Source organism: Mus pahari, chromosome 7 (assembly GCF_900095145.1).
Source record: "Mus pahari chromosome 7, PAHARI_EIJ_v1.1, whole genome shotgun sequence".
Lineage (NCBI taxonomy): Eukaryota > Metazoa > Chordata > Mammalia > Rodentia > Muridae > Mus > Mus pahari.
Window position 1 is genome coordinate 64,679,912 of NC_034596.1, and position 17,289 is coordinate 64,697,200.

Here is a 17,289-nt window from a genome sequence, read left to right on the forward strand (position 1 = left end):
GAGCCCCACTCTCATCCTGCTTTGCTGAACTCCTGAGTCCTTAACAAAACCCCTGGGATCCTAACTACTCGCACCTTCCCCTAGTTACCAAACCACTCCAACCTGTGCCACACCAAGATCACTTGGGAGGTTCTAATGGTCTTGGTTCCATTTCCTCAAACTCATTTTTTGCCTCAGCCTCTTACGCTGGATTAGAGTGCAATAAACCCAGCTCCTCCCACACTGACAGACACGGGGAGTAAGGCTTCCTGAATGCCACACCACATCTTTGCTTCCCTTTTGTAAACAAAACACACACACAGAGGAATTAAAGTTTTTCACATTTTTATTCTTTGTGCACAAAGACTAGCATGATCGGTTCCACTTGGTAGTCAGTCGAACAATCCATTCAAGGTCGCTTAATCCAACTGCAAAAAAAAAAAAAAGTTTATTACTTAGAATGTGATTCTGGCATTTAGTTCCACTGGTTCCCTCTAAGAATTATTCCCCAATACAATACCACAAAAATGACATTAACCATATCATGTACTCCGTAACGGAGTTAGTAAATGGCCTGTTTCTGCAGTTCATCTTAACTTGAAAAAATTTGGACCAGAGGAAGGAAGCAATCCTGACACACTCGAATCGAGTCATTCAAGTCTCTAAACTGTAACGCTAGGCTTACAGTAATTATTTGATCAATACTGTAAGTCTGAGTTTAAAACTCTCTGCTGCACATCAGAGAGCAGTGTCAAATATCATGCAGGTCCATTAAACACAAGTTTATTTAAAACTGGTCCTGTATCTGGGTGTGAGGCACACCTTTAATCCAAGCTGAGGATTTGAGTTCCAGAACAGCCAGGGCTACAAAGAAAGCCGGTTAAAATACTTTTCTTTTAAAAAAAAGGCACAAATAAAAAGCAGGTGAATTTTATATGTATAAAAAACGTGGTTTTGACCAAAAAAGGGGACTTTTGAGACATCTACCTTAGAACCAATAAAAAGACAAAGCCTTGGCTAAATCATAACTGTGATGAGGGCCTGCTAGGGCTCTTCCCAGTATGATCCAACATCCCCGGCCCGTAAGTTTAAGACGGTACTGGTTAGGAATATTCAGTTCCTATGTAAACTGTTCCACCTCCTACCAACCTGACACCTAAACCTGGCCTTCACCCTTCCCTTCTGGACCTCTTGAGTGCTTAAACCCTCCGCTGTGTGCATCGTGGACGGCAGCGACCGACCGCGCGTACCTTAATGAAGCCTATGTCCTTCGCGTACTGCCGGAAGCACTGGCGGCACATGTTCAGCCCGTATTTGCGGATCAGACCGTGGCGGTTAGAGCAGACGCGGCTGGAGGGAGGGAGGACAAGGAGATGGCCTTTATGGAGGAAGACACAGCATCCCTCGGCGTCCCCCACCACCCGCAGCAGGGCCCGCCCGGCCCGGCCTAGCTAAGCCCGTAATGGCGACGGCGGCTCCGAACGCCCGGCGCGCCGCCCGCGGGCCTTGAATTTCCGGCACCCAGCCACCAACACTGCCCCTTCCCTCCAACCGCGGTCTCCACAACCCGCTCCTCACCAAGAGCGGGAACCCTGGCCGAACTTCCGAGGGTGACTCCAGTAGAGCTGCTGGTGACCCATCTTGCCTTCAGACGCCCGACGAGGGAAAAGGAACGAGTCGGCTCGCGCAGGCGCTCTTCAAAGGATTTTGGAGCCACACTCTACCCAGAATACAACGCTGAAACGGGACGCGTACGCCGTGCGACAACATTGGTCCGCGTGCTCTGAGTGACAGGTCTAAGGCTGGCTGGGCGGGCACAGTGGGTGACGTCACGGCCCGCCGAAGCTCTAGTATCTCCCCGCCGCCCTCAGCGCTCGCCGGGCGCGGTGGCGCACGCCTGTAGTCCCAGCTACTCGGGAGGCTGAGACAGGAGGATCGCTTGAGTCCAGGAGTTCTGGGCTGTAGTGCGCTATGCCGATCGGGTGTCCGCACTAAGTTCGGCATCAATATGGTGACCTCCCGGGAGCGGGGGACCACCAGGTTGCCTAAGGAGGGGTGAACCGGCCCAGGTCGGAAACGGAGCAGGTCAAAACTCCCGTGCTGATCAGTAGTGGGATCGCGCCTGTGAATAGCCACTGCACTCCAGCCTGGGCAACATAGCGAGACCCCGTCTCTTTTTGGACACTTACATCAATACGTTATTATTTTCATTTTCTTTTTAATACACCCTTTTCCTATATAATACATTCCAACCTTAATCTTTTACCTTGTCTTTTAACTCAAACGTTCGCTTAGAAATGTGAATTTTTTCCTTTACTCAGCACTGACACCTACTGGCGTGAAATCATATGACAACTTAACTCAAGTGTAACGAGTAGGCGTCAACGCTAGGGGCTTCTTATTAACAACGGATTTTTAATCTTTTGACCACATCATTCCATGGGATGGGAAATAAGGTCTTACGTATATGTGAGTATATCACCCTTGATACCTAAATATAATCGCCTACATTTATTTTTCATTTGTTTTTGTAACACTGTTTTTGTGTACACAAGGTTGGCCCATGACTATTTTGCCCATAATTGGCTCACACTCCTTATTGTAATGTTTCAGCCTCCAATACTGGGCTTGCTTGTGCCACCAAAAGCAGTTTAAGTGGCTGAATCTGAAGAAAAGTAATATAAAATAAAAGTTGTTTTCATCAGATAATTTGATAACAAAACAAGTAACGACAAACTTCAAAACGCAACTTTCTAACAACAACAAAAAACAAACTAAAATTGCACAAAGCCCTGCCCCCTGAAATAAAATCTTTAACTAGAACTAGAATGTAGCACAGAGTACAACAATTAAGGGAAAAAAAAAAGCCTTTTGTAGAAGACTTTTAATCAGAACTTAAAGAAAAACTTTAAAGTATGCTACTTCAGAATTTTGGTAGACAATCCTTACCCAATTATTTCATAATGAAAGAGTCACAGATTTAAAGCCCAGATATAATTTAATGTCTGTTGTCAAATTCTTCAAATCCAGTGTTTTACACAAACACACACACACATATACCCACACACATATACAAACATGCACACACAACAACAACAACACGATTCTCTCAACCCTTTCAATTCCAGTTCTGTTATTGCGGTTATGGTTGTGGTTGTGGTTGCTGCTGTTGTTGTTGCTATCTCTCTATCTTGCTTTGAAGACATGTAATTCAACTAAACAAACAGAAGAACACAGGCCTAGAATGGCACTACTGCTAGACAGAGTAAGAAGATGACGATGCTGAAGGACACAGCTCACTGGTGCCTTATTTTTCCTCTCATTGATCAGTACTGCTTACTATTAGTGGGATGACTGGCTTTGTCAAAGCAGGTAGCCATGCCTTTCCTGGCTAGTCAGGCCTTCTTGAAGGGTCTGGCTAGACTGTTCATCACCTTTTCTTGGCTCCAAAGAGCATTTGTGTTTTCCTAGCTACCTCTGAGAGATTGGCTAGCATCATGACAATAAGTTTCTGCCAATCTGGAAAATAGATTTCTGCAGGTTTGAGTGTACACATCTGCCAATTTACTGATAGTTGCCAAACTGATTTATTATAGTGGATAACTATAGTGGATATAACTCATTAAGAGTTAAAGTCCCGACCTTTTTTTAAGGAGGTTGCTAAAGGTTGAATCTAAGATCACACACTTGCTGCACTACCACAGAGGTCAAACTTCCACTGCTTTCAGTGACAATCAGCGTTTTCTGTATTCTTAGACAGCATAGTGCTTTAGGTAAAACCAGATAGAAAACCAATTCCAGCTAGGTGTCAAATTAATCCCAGTACTTGAGAGGTAAAAATCAGGAAAGTCTCTGAGCTGGAGGTCAGCCAGGGATACACTTATTTTTAACTTAAAAATAAATTTCAATGCCAGGCATGGTGGCGCACACCTTTAATCCCAGCACTCAGGAGGCAGAGGCAGGCGGATTTCTGAGTTCGAGGCCAGCCTGGTCTACAAAGTGAGTTCCAGGACAGCCAGGGCTATACAGAGAAACCCTGTCTCGAAAAACAAAAAAACAAACAAACAAAAAACCTCAGTAATGCCCAAACCAGTTAATGAAGCTCATAGTAAAATCCTGTTTCTTGGCCAGGTGTGGTAGGTAATTCACTCCTTCAATCCCAGCCTTCAGGATCTGATCCGAGGCAGACAGATCTCTGTGAGTTGGAGCCTGGTACACAGAGCAAGTTCCAGGCCAGATAGGGCTACTTAGTGAGACACTGTAAAAGGAAAAAAGAAATCTTTCTTGGGTCAGGGATGGTAGTGCATTTGGGAGGTTAAGGCTAGAAGATCATGATCAAAGCCAACTAGGCTATAAAGCTTGTTGTAGGTCAGCCTGGGCTACATAGTATGACCCTATCTTTGATGATGGTGATGGTGGTGGTGGTGATGGAGGTGGTGGTGGTGGTGATGGTGGTGGTGATGATGGTGGAGGTGGTGGTGCTTCCTAGAACAACTACTACCTATAAAATATGTATTACTTAAGGGTCTCCAAAAGACAGAATCAATAGGATACGTGGGGAGATGGATATCCAGATACTGCTATCCATATTGGTAAGGGAATCTGTTATAAAAATTGGCTTGAATACTGCAAGGGAGAAACCTTAAGATGCTAGTAGCTTGGCTCAGTTCACATCCAGGTTTGGCAACTGAGGGTTTCCTGTTACCAAAGTACTGGAAAGATCATCCATCCCCACCCCTCCTGGGGCCTCCCACACTCAGTCTCCCCCCACTTAATCTAGCCATTCATAAGTCTTCTCTAGAAACACCCGCACAGGCGCCTCGGACGTAGTGATGTAATTAACCCTTTAGGTATTTCTGTTTTCTTTTTCTTTTTTTCTTGTTTTTTCAAGACAGGGTTTCTGTGTAGCCCTGACTGTCTTGCAACTACTTCTGTAGACCAGGCTGGCTTTGAACTCAGAGAGATCCACCTGCCTCTGCCTCCCAAATGCTGGGATTAAAAGCGTGCACTACCACCCCCCAAGCAGTACTTCTTAATCCAGTCAATTGACCGTCACACTATGTGTTTCATGCAAAGTGTTTTTAAAGAAATTCATTTTAGTGAGGAATTAATGTACAGCATCAATTTTTTTTTTAAGATTTATTTATTTATTTATTATATGAAAGTACACTGTAGCTGTCTTCAGACACTCCAGAAGAGGGAGTCAGATCTCCTTATGGATGGTTGTGAGCCACCATGTGGTTGCTGGGATTTGAACTCAGGACCTTCCGAAGAGCAGTCGGGTGCTCTTACCCACTGAGCCATCTCGCCAGCCCCCAGCATCAATTTTTAAATTAAATTTATTTTTTATTTCATATATATGTATTGTGTATTTAAATCATTTCCCCCTTCTCTCTCCCCCCTTCATGGCCCATTTAATTATTACCATCACATACATGACCAAGCTTGCTCAGTCAGTCTTGAGGGAGGGAGTGAAGATTAAAGAAAGAAAAGACAATTAGACAACACTATAGTATGACTCCAGCAAGGGTTAAAGCAAGTTTATTTTTTCTCAAGCTGCTTTTATACATGCAAAGATAGGGTCAGCTCTAGGTCAAGGAACAAACAAGGCCATAAACAAAGTCCCATGATCACTGTTTCTAGGGATTTATCAAGATGATCAAGATACAAGGAACACATTCCTCAGCTGTATTTATCTGGAGCCTACTTCCTGTCCTAGCCCAATGTCAAATATCCTTGCCCATATCCTTGAAGTGGCACCAAGAGCTCTCCACACATCTACATTTACGTAAACGTATAAACACAATCTGTTGGACCATTTATGGCTGCCAATATGTGTTTTCAGAGTAGGCCACTTGAGATGGAGGACCATTTAGAGGACTCAGGCCTGAGGAAGGCTCTCTCGGCAGTCATTAATTCCCTGGTGGCTCACCCAGGAAAATAAATTTTAAAAATTTATGCGTAATTGGAATTTTCAAGAAGGAAAATCGGTGCCAGACATGGTGGTGTACACCTTTAATCCCGGCACTCATAGGCAGAGGCAGGAAGATATCTGTGAGTTCAAGGTCAACCTCAAACTCTGTAGTTCATGATTGTTTTTCTACTATGCAAGAGGCTATAGGTACAATGCCAAGGCCAGTGTGTGCAAGAGAGGGTCTGATAAGTATATGGCGGTATATGCCATTGTTTCTGCCTAAAACCGATATTGACCCTAACCTACATATATTGAAACTGCCTAATGTCTTACTGAACCAAAACCCTTATGTTCTTGACTGCTTTGCATTTTGGAAACATGTAATTAAAATTACAAGTTTTACGCAAGGCTTAAATTCTAGCTTTCAAAAGTACCTAGTGTACATCTAATGCATCTGTAATACTTTAGGAAGGTGTTCTATTTTCGATCTCTACTATTATCCACCCAAATACCGAAAATAGGTAATTTATGAAGCCTAATGGTCCTTGAAAAATTCTGGTTTGCTTAAATATAATTTTTCCATAACCCTCAGAATGCAACTAACAGAGGTTTTGATGCTCTACCAGGGCGCATCTGTCAAGTCCCAGCAGAGCTTTAGGTGAAAATACCAGGAGGAAAAATAAAATGTTAAGCAACCAAAAAATATGAATGTGGAAGAGAATTTTTGTGGTGGGCTGTCAATTTATTGTCTTTGGGCCTATCTCCTGAATACGTGGTTTTGAGGATGAGAAACACGCACACAATTCACCATGCTATTTCTAAACAGGGATGTCGGTTTGAGTCATAATTTTGAGTGTTGCCACCGTTAAATTTAAAGTTGGTATTTCTGAATGGCATTATACAATTACAAATGTGCAGCTTAGATTAATTGTTTATTACAAGGTACAATCAGGGTAAGGCAAGGGGGGTTTCTAATGCACCACTTTACCTCGAGAGAGTAAGCGCTTCCCTAACCGGAGCTCAGTTAAATAAATAAATAAGTGTCGCTGAGCAATTTTGCAGCTTTTACTTGAAAGTTGATACCGAGGACACTGAAGGTAAGACTACCCGATGTGTGCAGTGTTTTTTTTTTAAATCAATTTTTTACATACTCACTTTTTTATGTTTTAGGCGGAGAAACCAAACAGCAGACCACACCAAGGTGATTCCACGTGAGAGAGGTTTATTAAGCAGGGATGGGGGGGGGGGCGAGTAGAAGAGCAGAGGAGAGAAAGAGAAAGAGAAGAGAGGGGAAGGGGGAAGAGGAGAAGGGGGGGTCCCCTAATTTATACGGAGAATAACATCACACCAGTGAGGGTGAGAACTGAGCCAGGTGAGTTATGGGATGGAGGGTCGTTGTCCTGGCATCGCAGGTCCTGGGTCACATGGTTAGGTCAGGGCTTGGAGTATCCTGGTGCTAACACACTTTACATCCTGCTCACCCCCTCCCACAATCCTTCCCCCATCCCCTACTCCCCTTCTCCTCTGATCCGGTGGGGGCCCCCCTGGGTATCTCCCACCATCACGGGCTCAGTAAATGAAGTAAATGAGACGTAAATGTGGGTCTCGACCACCTTTCCAAGGCTGACCATGGGTGCAAAGTAAAGTTTACTCAACAGGAATCGCCTCGCCCGGTATTGTCACCTAAAGCTCCGCTCTGACTCGCAATGCCCAGCAAGAGTGCTTTCTCGCTGGGGTCTGTGTCTGTAAACAAGGTGACACCACCCTTCCAGGTAACCCTATCCCCGGGTCCGCAGGCCTCTAGCAGAGGGCGCGGGAAACACAGGTCCAGCAGCACACACCCGCACCTACCACGCCCCCCAGCTAAGGACATGGTGCCCTCGGCGGGCGCCTGTCCGAAAACAGAGGACGAATCCTCCGTGCGCGCCCGAGCACGCAGAAGTTCGGTCATTAAACGTTAAATAATGCTAAAACATGGGCATTCCGCCATTCTACGTGGAAATTGGAGTGGGACTCCGAGAAGCCACAAAGCCGATGGGTTCAGGCGCAGCACGGACATCCCTAATGCGAGGACCCCCGGCAGCCCTGCCGGGCGGGAGGCGCCAAGTTTTAAAGCCTGCGGGTCAGCGGGCGAATTAACTGCAAGATGAGGCTGCCTTGTGAGGTGGAGGTCCGCAGCTGTCATTTGCCAACCTTAGGGCTCAAGAGCCGAGGCAAGGGCGTGCGAGCGGTGGTGAGCCTGTGCCAGGCACCGGGCAGGAATGAGCTGCAGCCTGAGGCAAGGACAGAGCCCGGCGGCCGCGCCTGCCTGCTGGTCTCCACCATGAAAGACAGGCAGGGAACCCGCTACAAGGTACGCGTCCGGCGCGTCTTGAGCATCCACACTCCTTTCTTCCGCTGCTGGCTTCTGCGGGTGTGAGTTGGTAGATGGCGATCCCGCCGGTGTACAAGCTTCTGACACTGCAGCAGAGCAGTATATGAGGCTTTTGGTTAAATCTCCAGCACACAGTGAATGCATGTAGCAATGAATACTATCCAAACTTGACTTGTGTTAATTAAATCTTGAGTTGTTGTTATTGAAGAGGATTGCCACATGTATCCTCTCTGTTATTTGTTAAGAAAATGCTTGACCCGACATAGGTCCAGAGAGTCTTTGTGCCTGTAGTACACTGGTGGCAAACTCCAGTCTAGTCTGTCTGAACCGGAGGTTTGAAAACGAGATTTATAAAATCCATTTTCCTCCATTACCAGGCACTGCTATTTGGTCAAAACAAGATGTCTTTGTGTCTACTATGAATGGAGATGAGGGAATAATTTCCTCACCCTGCATCTGATTTTTTAGCGGATGTTATGTTTTCGGGATTTTGTTTCCTGTTTTTGTTTTTGTTTTTCTCCCAAGACAGGGTTTCTCTATAGTCTTGGCTATCCTGGAACTCACTCTGTAGACCAGGCTGGCCTCAAACTCAGAAGTCCGCCTGCCTCTGCCTCCCAAGTGCTGGGATTAAAGGTGCGAGCCACCACTGCATGGCACTTCTTGAATCTTTAACTCTTGGTTGTTTTCTTTCCATCCTCAGCTGCTCATCCCCCCAGAAAACCTTATCCATTCTACATTTCTGAGTCCTTGGCTCCTCACAGTTACAAGCTCTCCCTTCCTGGCTTTTCCTATGTTCCCTCCACCTGAAGTGCTCTTTCCCTCTATCCCACTGACCAGTGCCCTGGCTTTTATTTCTCTCACCTTTAACACCACATTTCTACTCTAAACTGGGAAAGGTTTCCTGCTTTCCTTTTGTCGTGCTTATTTAATAACCATGTCAGCTCAGTTCCTGTTGTCATCATACCATTCTGTTTGTTTGTTTGTTTTTGAGACAGGGTTTTCTGTAGCCCTGGCTGTCCTGGAACTCACTCTATAGACCAGGCTGGCCTGGAACTCAGAAATCCGACTGCCTCTGCCTCCCAAGTGCTGGGATTAAAGGCGTGCACCACCACTGCCTGGCCACCATACTATTCTTATTAAACACTGCTCCAAGTTCTCATTATGCCTGGTATATAACTGCTTCTCAGTAAAGGGTTGTTGAAGTCTAAAGCAGAAAACATGAGTTATGAAAAGTGTTGAGATCAGTTATGCCAGCCGATGATGTAGTACAGAGGTTAGCATGGCAGCAAGAAAAGCTTTCTGCTCTCTTGGAGCTTGCAGATAATCTAGTGGCAGGCATGGTCTGAGGGACGGAGAGGAAGGTAGGGAGCTACTGCTGGCACTTGTGACCATGGTCATGTGACTGGGTTGGAAGAGAGGAAAACATTCTCCAAAAATGAAGGAGAGTCTCAGCAGACACAGCAGTAGTGCCCAGTGTCAGCTGGCTGAGAGATGTAACTATTCATCTGTTAAAAACAAACAAACAAACAAACAAAAACAGGCTGGTGAGATGGCTCAGCAGGTAAGAGCACTGACTGCTCTTCCGAAGGTCCTGAGTTCAAATCCTAGCAACCACATGGTGGCTCACAACCATCCATAATGAGATCTGACACCCTCTTCTGGTGCATCTGAAGTCAACTACAGTGTACTTATATATAATAATAAATAATTAAAAAAACAAACAAACAAAAAAACTTCATGAAACACGGAGACATGGGACTAAATGCTAAACTAAAACCTGGAAGATTGGCACATTCTACCCTCAGTGAGTGTTATTGAATAGTAATTCTCCTTTTGTGTCCCTCCCCCAACCCCTTCCCCTCTGATTCTAATTAGCTAAGAGAGAACATTGAGCAGCTCTTCACCAAATTTGTGGATGAGGGGAAAGCCACTGTCCGGCTAAAGGAGCCTCCTGTGGACATCTGTCTGAGTAAGGTATGATATTGGAAATAGTAAGACATATGCAAGCCAGGTGCAGCATCGAATGCCTGTAATCCCAGCACTCAGAAAGCAAAAGCGGGAGGATTTTTGTAAGCCAAAGGCTAGTGTAATCTACAAGTGAAGTTCTTGGCCATCCAGGAATATACAGGGAGACTATATCCCAAAACAAAGATTGTTTGGCTATTAAAGCATCCTGACAGCCTGTAGAGATGAGCTTGGGCTACACCGCTGCACACATGCACTGGCCCAGGAATTATATGTCTGGATTCGAGAATGGAAGACATGCACACACACACACACACACACACACACATAGTTAATTTTAAAATGCCTTGGGTACCTCAAAGGCTGGGCACTACTAAACCTTCCCCTGCCACCCCAGGCCCAATGGGGAAGTGGTCAGTGGCCACCCACCCAAAGTCTCACATGGCTAATTGACTTTCTCTCCTGCAGCTCCTGCTTCCCATCCTTGTCCACCCAAGTCATGGCGATTCTGTCTCCCTTTTCCCAGTTCTTAGCCCATGCTACTCTAAGGGTCCTGCCCTGTCTTCCTTTGCCCAGCCATTGGCTATTGGCATCTTTATTGACCCATCAAAAACCAATTGGGGACAAGGATCTTCAGCATTTGGACGCACCGATTCTCGATTAAATCAAAGCATTAGAACCAATCACCAACACCTCACTTTTTCTGTCCAAAAAAAAAACCTCTCAGGCATAAATTGAGCATAACCATAACAGTTATATAAATTGTAGAGTATGATATACAATTAACATCCAGTCCATCATATTTGTCAAGTAGATAATGTACTCTGCCATCATATCCTAACTAAAGAGCTTAAAATTCTATACCTGAATTATGTTTTGATTTTAGATTGTATCAACATCTGAAAACCATGCTTTCAATTCTGTATCTCTCAATGCTAAACAACTTACATTTGCTTATAGGACTATAACTAGTCTTCAACCCCGTCAGAAATCCAAGAATGAGTTAAATAATACATGAATATATAGGAAGCATAAAAACATTGCTTCCAAAACTTAGATAGTAGAGACAGCTGAATACCTGGGCAGTCCCCTAATTCTTTTATTTTTTATTTTATTTTATTATATATTTTTTGTTGTTGTTGTTTTGTTTTGTTTCAAGAGCAGAGTTTTTCTGTGTAACCCTGGCTGTCCTGGAACTCACTCAGTAGACCACACTGGGATTAAAGGCCTGCACCACCATTGCCTGGCAGCTGCTGCTGCTGCTGCTGCTGCTGCTGCTGCTGCTGCTGCTTCTTCTTCTTCTTCTTCTTCTTCTTCTTCTTCTTCTTCTTCTTCTTCTTCTTCTTCTTCTTTAATGATTTATTTATTTAATGTATATGAGTACATCATTCAATGCTCTCTTCAAACATACCAGAAGAGAGCATCAAACCCCATTGCAGATGGTTGTGAGCCACCATGTGGTTGTTGGGAATTCATGACCTCTTGAAGAGCAGCAGTCAGTGCTCTTAACCTCTGAGCCATCTCTCCAGCCCCCTAATTTCTTAAAACATTGGAGCATCTGTCTTCAGCCTTTTGGTCCAGAGCCACCTGGCAGACCCTGAAATGAGACCTGCAATTAGAGACAGATTCTTACAGGTGTCTGTTTTGTTTGAGATAGGATCTGAGACCATGCTGACCTAAAACTGACAGCAATCCTGCCTCAACTTCTCTAGTGCTGGGAAGACAGGCCCGAGCCAGCACATGCAGATTTCCAAGGTTGTTTTTGTTATTGTTATTATTAATACATTTCAAATTTTAATTTTATGTGTGGCTTAGTCACTGTTGAATTTGCGTTAAGAGACACCATGACCAAGGCAACTTTTATAAAAGAAGTATTTAATTGTGGGCTCCCTTACAGTTTCAGAGGTTAGTCTCCATTATCGTGGTAACAAGGAGAATAGCAGCACAAGGATCTGTGCTGTCACAGTGCCTGAGACCGTCATTACGTCCTTATCTCTGATCTGTTGGCAGAGACAGACAGACAGCTGTGAGCAACCTAAGATGCGTGCTGGGACTTGAACTCAGTCCGACCCTTACTTAGAGTGTGTGTGTGTGTGTGTGTGTGTGTGCCTGTACATGGGTGGAGGTCTGAGGGAACCCTGCGAGTGTTGGTTCTCTTCCACTCTGTGGGGTTTAGGGATTGAACTCAGGCTGCATGCTTAACACTGAGCAGCTGTACCCACCAGCCCTCACTATCCCCCGAATCTTTCAAAGTTAAAATTTAGACCAAAAACTAAAATACACTTTACAGTCCATTTCAAAACTGATCACATAACCGTGTATGAAGCTGAAGGGCTTTAAGGGGAGAACTAGTAAGCATGAAGTATTTAAAATGGAATTTGTAATTGTGTAACTTGTTTTTATTTATTCAGGCCAATCCTGGCAATTTAAAGACTTTACTTTCAGCTATGAGACTGGCTCATAGAGGCTGTGACGTCAACACACCGCTTTCAACACTAAAACCAGTGAAGACTTCAGAATTTGAAAAATATAAAACCAAAATGGTTATCACATCCAAAAAGGATTATCCTCTAAGCAAGAACTTTCCATATTTTCTGGAACATCTTCAGGCTTCTTACTGTAGCCTTGCCCGAGTTGATATGCGTATGCTGTGCTTAAAAAATCTTACGAAATTAGACCTGAGTCACAACTGTATAAAAAAGCTTCCAGCTACAATTGGAGACCTCACCCACCTTCAGGAGCTTAACCTTAATGACAATCAGCTGGAGACATTTAGTGTGCCCTTGTGTACTTCCACACTCCAGAAGTCACTTCAGAGTTTGGATCTCAGCAAGAACAAAATCAAAGCACTCCCTGTGCAGTTTTGTCAATTCCGGGAACTTACTAACTTAAACCTTAATGACAATGAATTGATTCACCTTCCTTTCAAGATAGGACAGCTAACAAACCTTCGTTTTCTATCAGCAGCTCGAAACAAACTTAGAAATCTACCTTCTGAATTTAAAATGTTATCCCTGGAGTACTTGGATCTTTTTGGGAATACTTTTGAAAAACCAGACGTTCTTCCAATTATAAAGCTTCAAGTACCATTAACTTTACTGGACTCTTGTGAACAAGCTGTGCTGTTCCATAGGTAAGCCTTTCAGTCATGAAGTATGGTACCTGAATAGCATCCTAACATTCTGATGAAACTCAGTAATAGTCTTTTTGGGCTTTTAATCTTTTAGTTATTTAGTGGAATTGGGGAGTAGTGGGGACATTTACAATACCACAGCATTTGGACAGAGGTCTACTTGGGGGAGTAAGTTCCTTCCTTCCATCATGTTGGTTCTAGGGATCGAACTCAGTTCGTCAGGCTTGGCCACAGCACCTTTACCCAACGAATTATCTCACCCACCCCAGCAGTCAACTCTCATAGCCTGACCCTTGCTACAGGGATTTTTAAGAATGGGGACCTGGCTGAGTAGTGGAAGCATACACCTTTATCCCAGAGCTTTGGAGGCAGAGGCAGATGGATCTCTTGAGTTCAGGGTAGCCTGGTCTACAGATGGAATTCCAGGACAGCCAAGGCTACATAGAAAGACCTGGAAAAAAAAAAGAAAAGAAAAGAAGAAAAAAAAAAAAAAAAAAAGACTGGGATCAGCTGTTAGATCTCTGGGTGATCCTACTGCCTGGAGAAATTTGATGATTCCAGTCTGGCACAGTGCTGAAGTGTGGCCTGTCAAACCGGACTTGAATTGGACTACTAGCTTTACCCATTTATATGACTTTAGCATGTTAATTAACCTCTTAATCTCATCAGAAATTGGGATAATATTTTACAGAATTTTGAGGCAAAATAAGCTAATATTATACCAAAACATTTTGCACATGAAGGACTCAGTAACTGCTGCTTCTCTTGCTCTTAGCTCTGAACACTAAGTGCAGTGGGTTTTGTGAGAGTGAACTCCACTGCCTTGGTTTTGTTTATTTGATAGGCTTTGCATTTGTTTTCCTTTGTTCATGTTTCTTTCATATAGATATGGAAGCTAGTAAGTGAACTAGCCTATTAGTGTCAACTGTCAACTCCGCAGTCTAGAATTGCCTGAAAAAAGTGTCAGTTGAGTAATTGTCTTTATCGGGTTGGTCTGTGGCACTGTCTGTAAAGGGTTGTCTTGATCAGTAGTTTGACACTGGAGGGCCCAGCCCAATATGGGTACCCCTGTCTCTGAGCAGGTAGTCCTAGGCTATATAAGGAACCTGGCTGAACATTAGCCTGAGCTAGCCACTGAGTCAACATTAGCCTGAGCTAGCCACTGAGTAAGTTGACAAGCTGTGTTCCTCTGTGGTTTCTGCTTCAAGCTCTGGCTTGGATTCCTGCCTGACCTCCCTTACTGATTTGACTGTGACCCGGAAGTATACCATAAAATAAACCTTTCTTCCTAAGTTGCTTTTGACACAGCAATAGAATGAAACTATAACAGGACTATCACATACCTACAAAATACTAGAAGGATGTTATTTTAAGGCAAAGAGTGTGTATGTATGTATGCTCACACAAGTATGTCTCAAGCATCAAAGAGCCTCAAGGATTATTCCCTAAGGGCCAACCTTCTTATTAGAGACGGTCTCATTTTATCCTGAACTTATCAAGTAGTCTAGGCTGGCAACCAGAGAGCCCATGCATCTACCCGTTTCTGCCTTTCCACCTTAAGATTACAATGCCGCACTGTCCCGAGATTTCGTATGTGGGTTCTGTGAATCAAACTCAGATCCTCGTGCTTACTCTCCAAGGACTTTACCTGCTGGGCTTTCTCCCTAGCACCTACCTCCCAAAAAGATTATCTTGGTGGGTTTGAGACAAATTTTACTATGTAGTTCAGGTTGACCCCAAACGCACAGCCCTCCTGCCTTTACCTCTTCCTTTTTTTCTTTTTTTTTAAGATTTATTTATTTTATGTATGTGAGTACAATGTCACTTTCTTCATACACGCCAGAAGAGGGCATCAGATCTCATTACAGATGGTTGTGAGCTACCATGTGGTTGCTGGGAATTGAACTCCGGACCTCTGGAAGAGCAGCCAGTGCCGAGGTTCATCTGCACATAACTGCACCCACTTGTGCTTGGAGACCGAACCTTAGACTACAGTTACCCTTCAGAGCAGTTACATCTTCTGCCCAGTCAGACCTTGAATTTAAATCTTCCTCCTCCGATCTCCAGAGCTGAGATTGTAAGCCTGTGCCACCAAGGCTTACTTTCTAAGACAGGACCTCGTGCATTCAGGTTGACCTCAGCTTGGTTTTGTTTGTTCAGGACTTGTCTCCCTGTGAAGGCCTGTCTGGCCTCACCCTGCAGAGTGCTTCCAGGATTAGATACCTAGCAAAATCTAGGGGCATTTTGGTTTTGTTGTTGTTGTTGTTGTTTTGTCTTTTTGTTTTGTTTTTGTTTTTGCCATCTATTTGTCTTATTCTTAGCAGTATAAAACAGTTATACTGAGTCCTGAAATAAGAATAATACTTAATTTTATTTCATTATAACTCTGTGTTCTGATTATTTTGGTTTTTGTTTGTTTTGTTTTTCAAGAAGGGGTTTCTCTGTGTAGCCCTGGCTGACCTGGAACTGGATTTGTAGATGAGGCCCTCAACTCACATAGATCTGCCTGCCTCTGTCTCCCAAGTGCTGGGACTAAAGGTGTGCTTCAATGTTCTATTAAGAATCTATTAGCACCAGGGCTATACAGAGAAACCCTGTCTCGAGAAAAAAAAAAAAAAGAAAGAAAGAATCTATTAGCTGGGCAGTGGTGGCGCACGCCTTTAATCCCAGCATTTGGGAGGCAGAGGCAGGCAGATTTCTGAGCTGGAGGCCAGCCTGGTCTACAGAATCTAGTAAAAGTATCTATGTTTTTTCCATTAGGATTCCATATGGCCCTGATATAATTCCTTACCATCTTTGTCAAGATTTGGATACTGCCAAGACCTGTGTCTGTGGAAGATTCTGTCTCCAATCTTTCATTCAAGGAGTGACTACAATGAACCTACACTCTGTTGCGCACACTGTGGTCTTAGTAGATAATATGGGTAGGACGGAAGCTCCTGTTATCTCTTACTTTTGTTCTCTAACCTGTTTTGTAAAGTCCTCTGATATGTTAAACTAATTAATGTGATAACAGAAAGATTTCTAGATGTATATCAGCTGAGTATTTATTTGTGCTTTACCAGTAACATATTAGAGAAAGGGAAGCATTTTGTATATTTGCATGGCAAGAAAAATATATATTATGTTAGCATTTTCAACATTGACTCAAATTTTAATTTAATTAAAGCTGACTTTAGTTTTGGAAGTATATCAATGGCTCAGCAGTTAAGAGCACATACCCTCCTGCAGAGCATCCACGTGATGCCTCACAACTCTATGTACTCAACTGTATGTACCAGGGAATCCAATGTCCTCTTCTGATCTCCAGTGATCCCAGACATGCGTGTGGCACACATACATATTACATATGCAGGCAAAATACTGAATAGATCTTTAATCTTACTGTGAAGTTAACATATGATTGCAGGGTTAGTGTGTGCCTCAAGAATCCAGGATACACTGTACTTAATCTGTGTCCTTCTTTGTGTGTGTGTGTGTGTTTGAGCCACTCTGTGGGCCTGTGTACCAGAGGCTTTACACGGAGATCTCTGGCCTGGCAACAAAGGGAAATGAGTGCTGCAGGGAGGGGAAGTCCCCTCTGCCTCTTCTGCTGCTGCAGTTGGCTCCGCCTCTGTCTCTGCCTTCCAAGATACTCAGCTACTCCACTAGAGGACCGACTAGAGGCTGACTAGCCAGTGAGGAGTAAGGCAGAAGTTCAAGCAGTGCTTCGGGAGAGCAGACCTCTTCCCAAGTGTTACAGCTCTTTGGACAGAAGGCTTGGATGAAGGAGTAATTCTCACACACCTCTTTTTTGTTGTTGTTGGTTTTTTTGTTTTTTTTTGTTTTTTTGTTTTTCGAGACAGGGTTTCTCTGTATAGCCCTGGCTGTCCTGGAACTCACTTTGTAGACCAGGCTGGCCTCGAACTCAGAAATCCACCTGCC

General features: G+C 44.0%; 2 protein-coding genes across 3 annotated transcripts; one reads left to right on the forward strand and one right to left on the reverse strand.

Moving 5' to 3' along the window:
- Window positions 1–307: 307 nt before the first annotated feature.
- Window positions 308–1,747, reverse strand: Rps29 (ribosomal protein S29). The gene is made up of 3 exons (XM_021202505.1): window positions 1,558–1,747; window positions 1,230–1,329; window positions 308–407 (listed from the first exon to the last, which is right to left on the reverse strand). The coding sequence occupies exons 1-3, from the start codon at window positions 1,617–1,619 to the stop codon at window positions 399–401; spliced, it is 171 nt and encodes a 56-aa protein (XP_021058164.1). The 5' UTR covers window positions 1,620–1,747; the 3' UTR covers window positions 308–398.
- A 6,250-nt stretch (window positions 1,748–7,997) lies between these two features.
- Window positions 7,998–16,558, forward strand: Lrr1 (leucine rich repeat protein 1). Of its 2 annotated transcripts, XM_021202259.1 has the most exons (4): window positions 7,998–8,246; window positions 10,143–10,241; window positions 12,644–13,365; window positions 16,126–16,555. In XM_021202259.1, the coding sequence occupies exons 1-4, from the start codon at window positions 8,040–8,042 to the stop codon at window positions 16,364–16,366; spliced, it is 1,269 nt and encodes a 422-aa protein (XP_021057918.1). In that variant the 5' UTR covers window positions 7,998–8,039; the 3' UTR covers window positions 16,367–16,555. The 2 variants fall into 2 exon arrangements, with proteins under 2 accessions (XP_021057918.1, XP_021057919.1); XM_021202260.2 differs by lacking the exon at window positions 12,644–13,365 and having other exon boundaries at window positions 16,126–16,558.
- The last annotated feature ends 731 nt before the right edge of the window (window positions 16,559–17,289 follow it).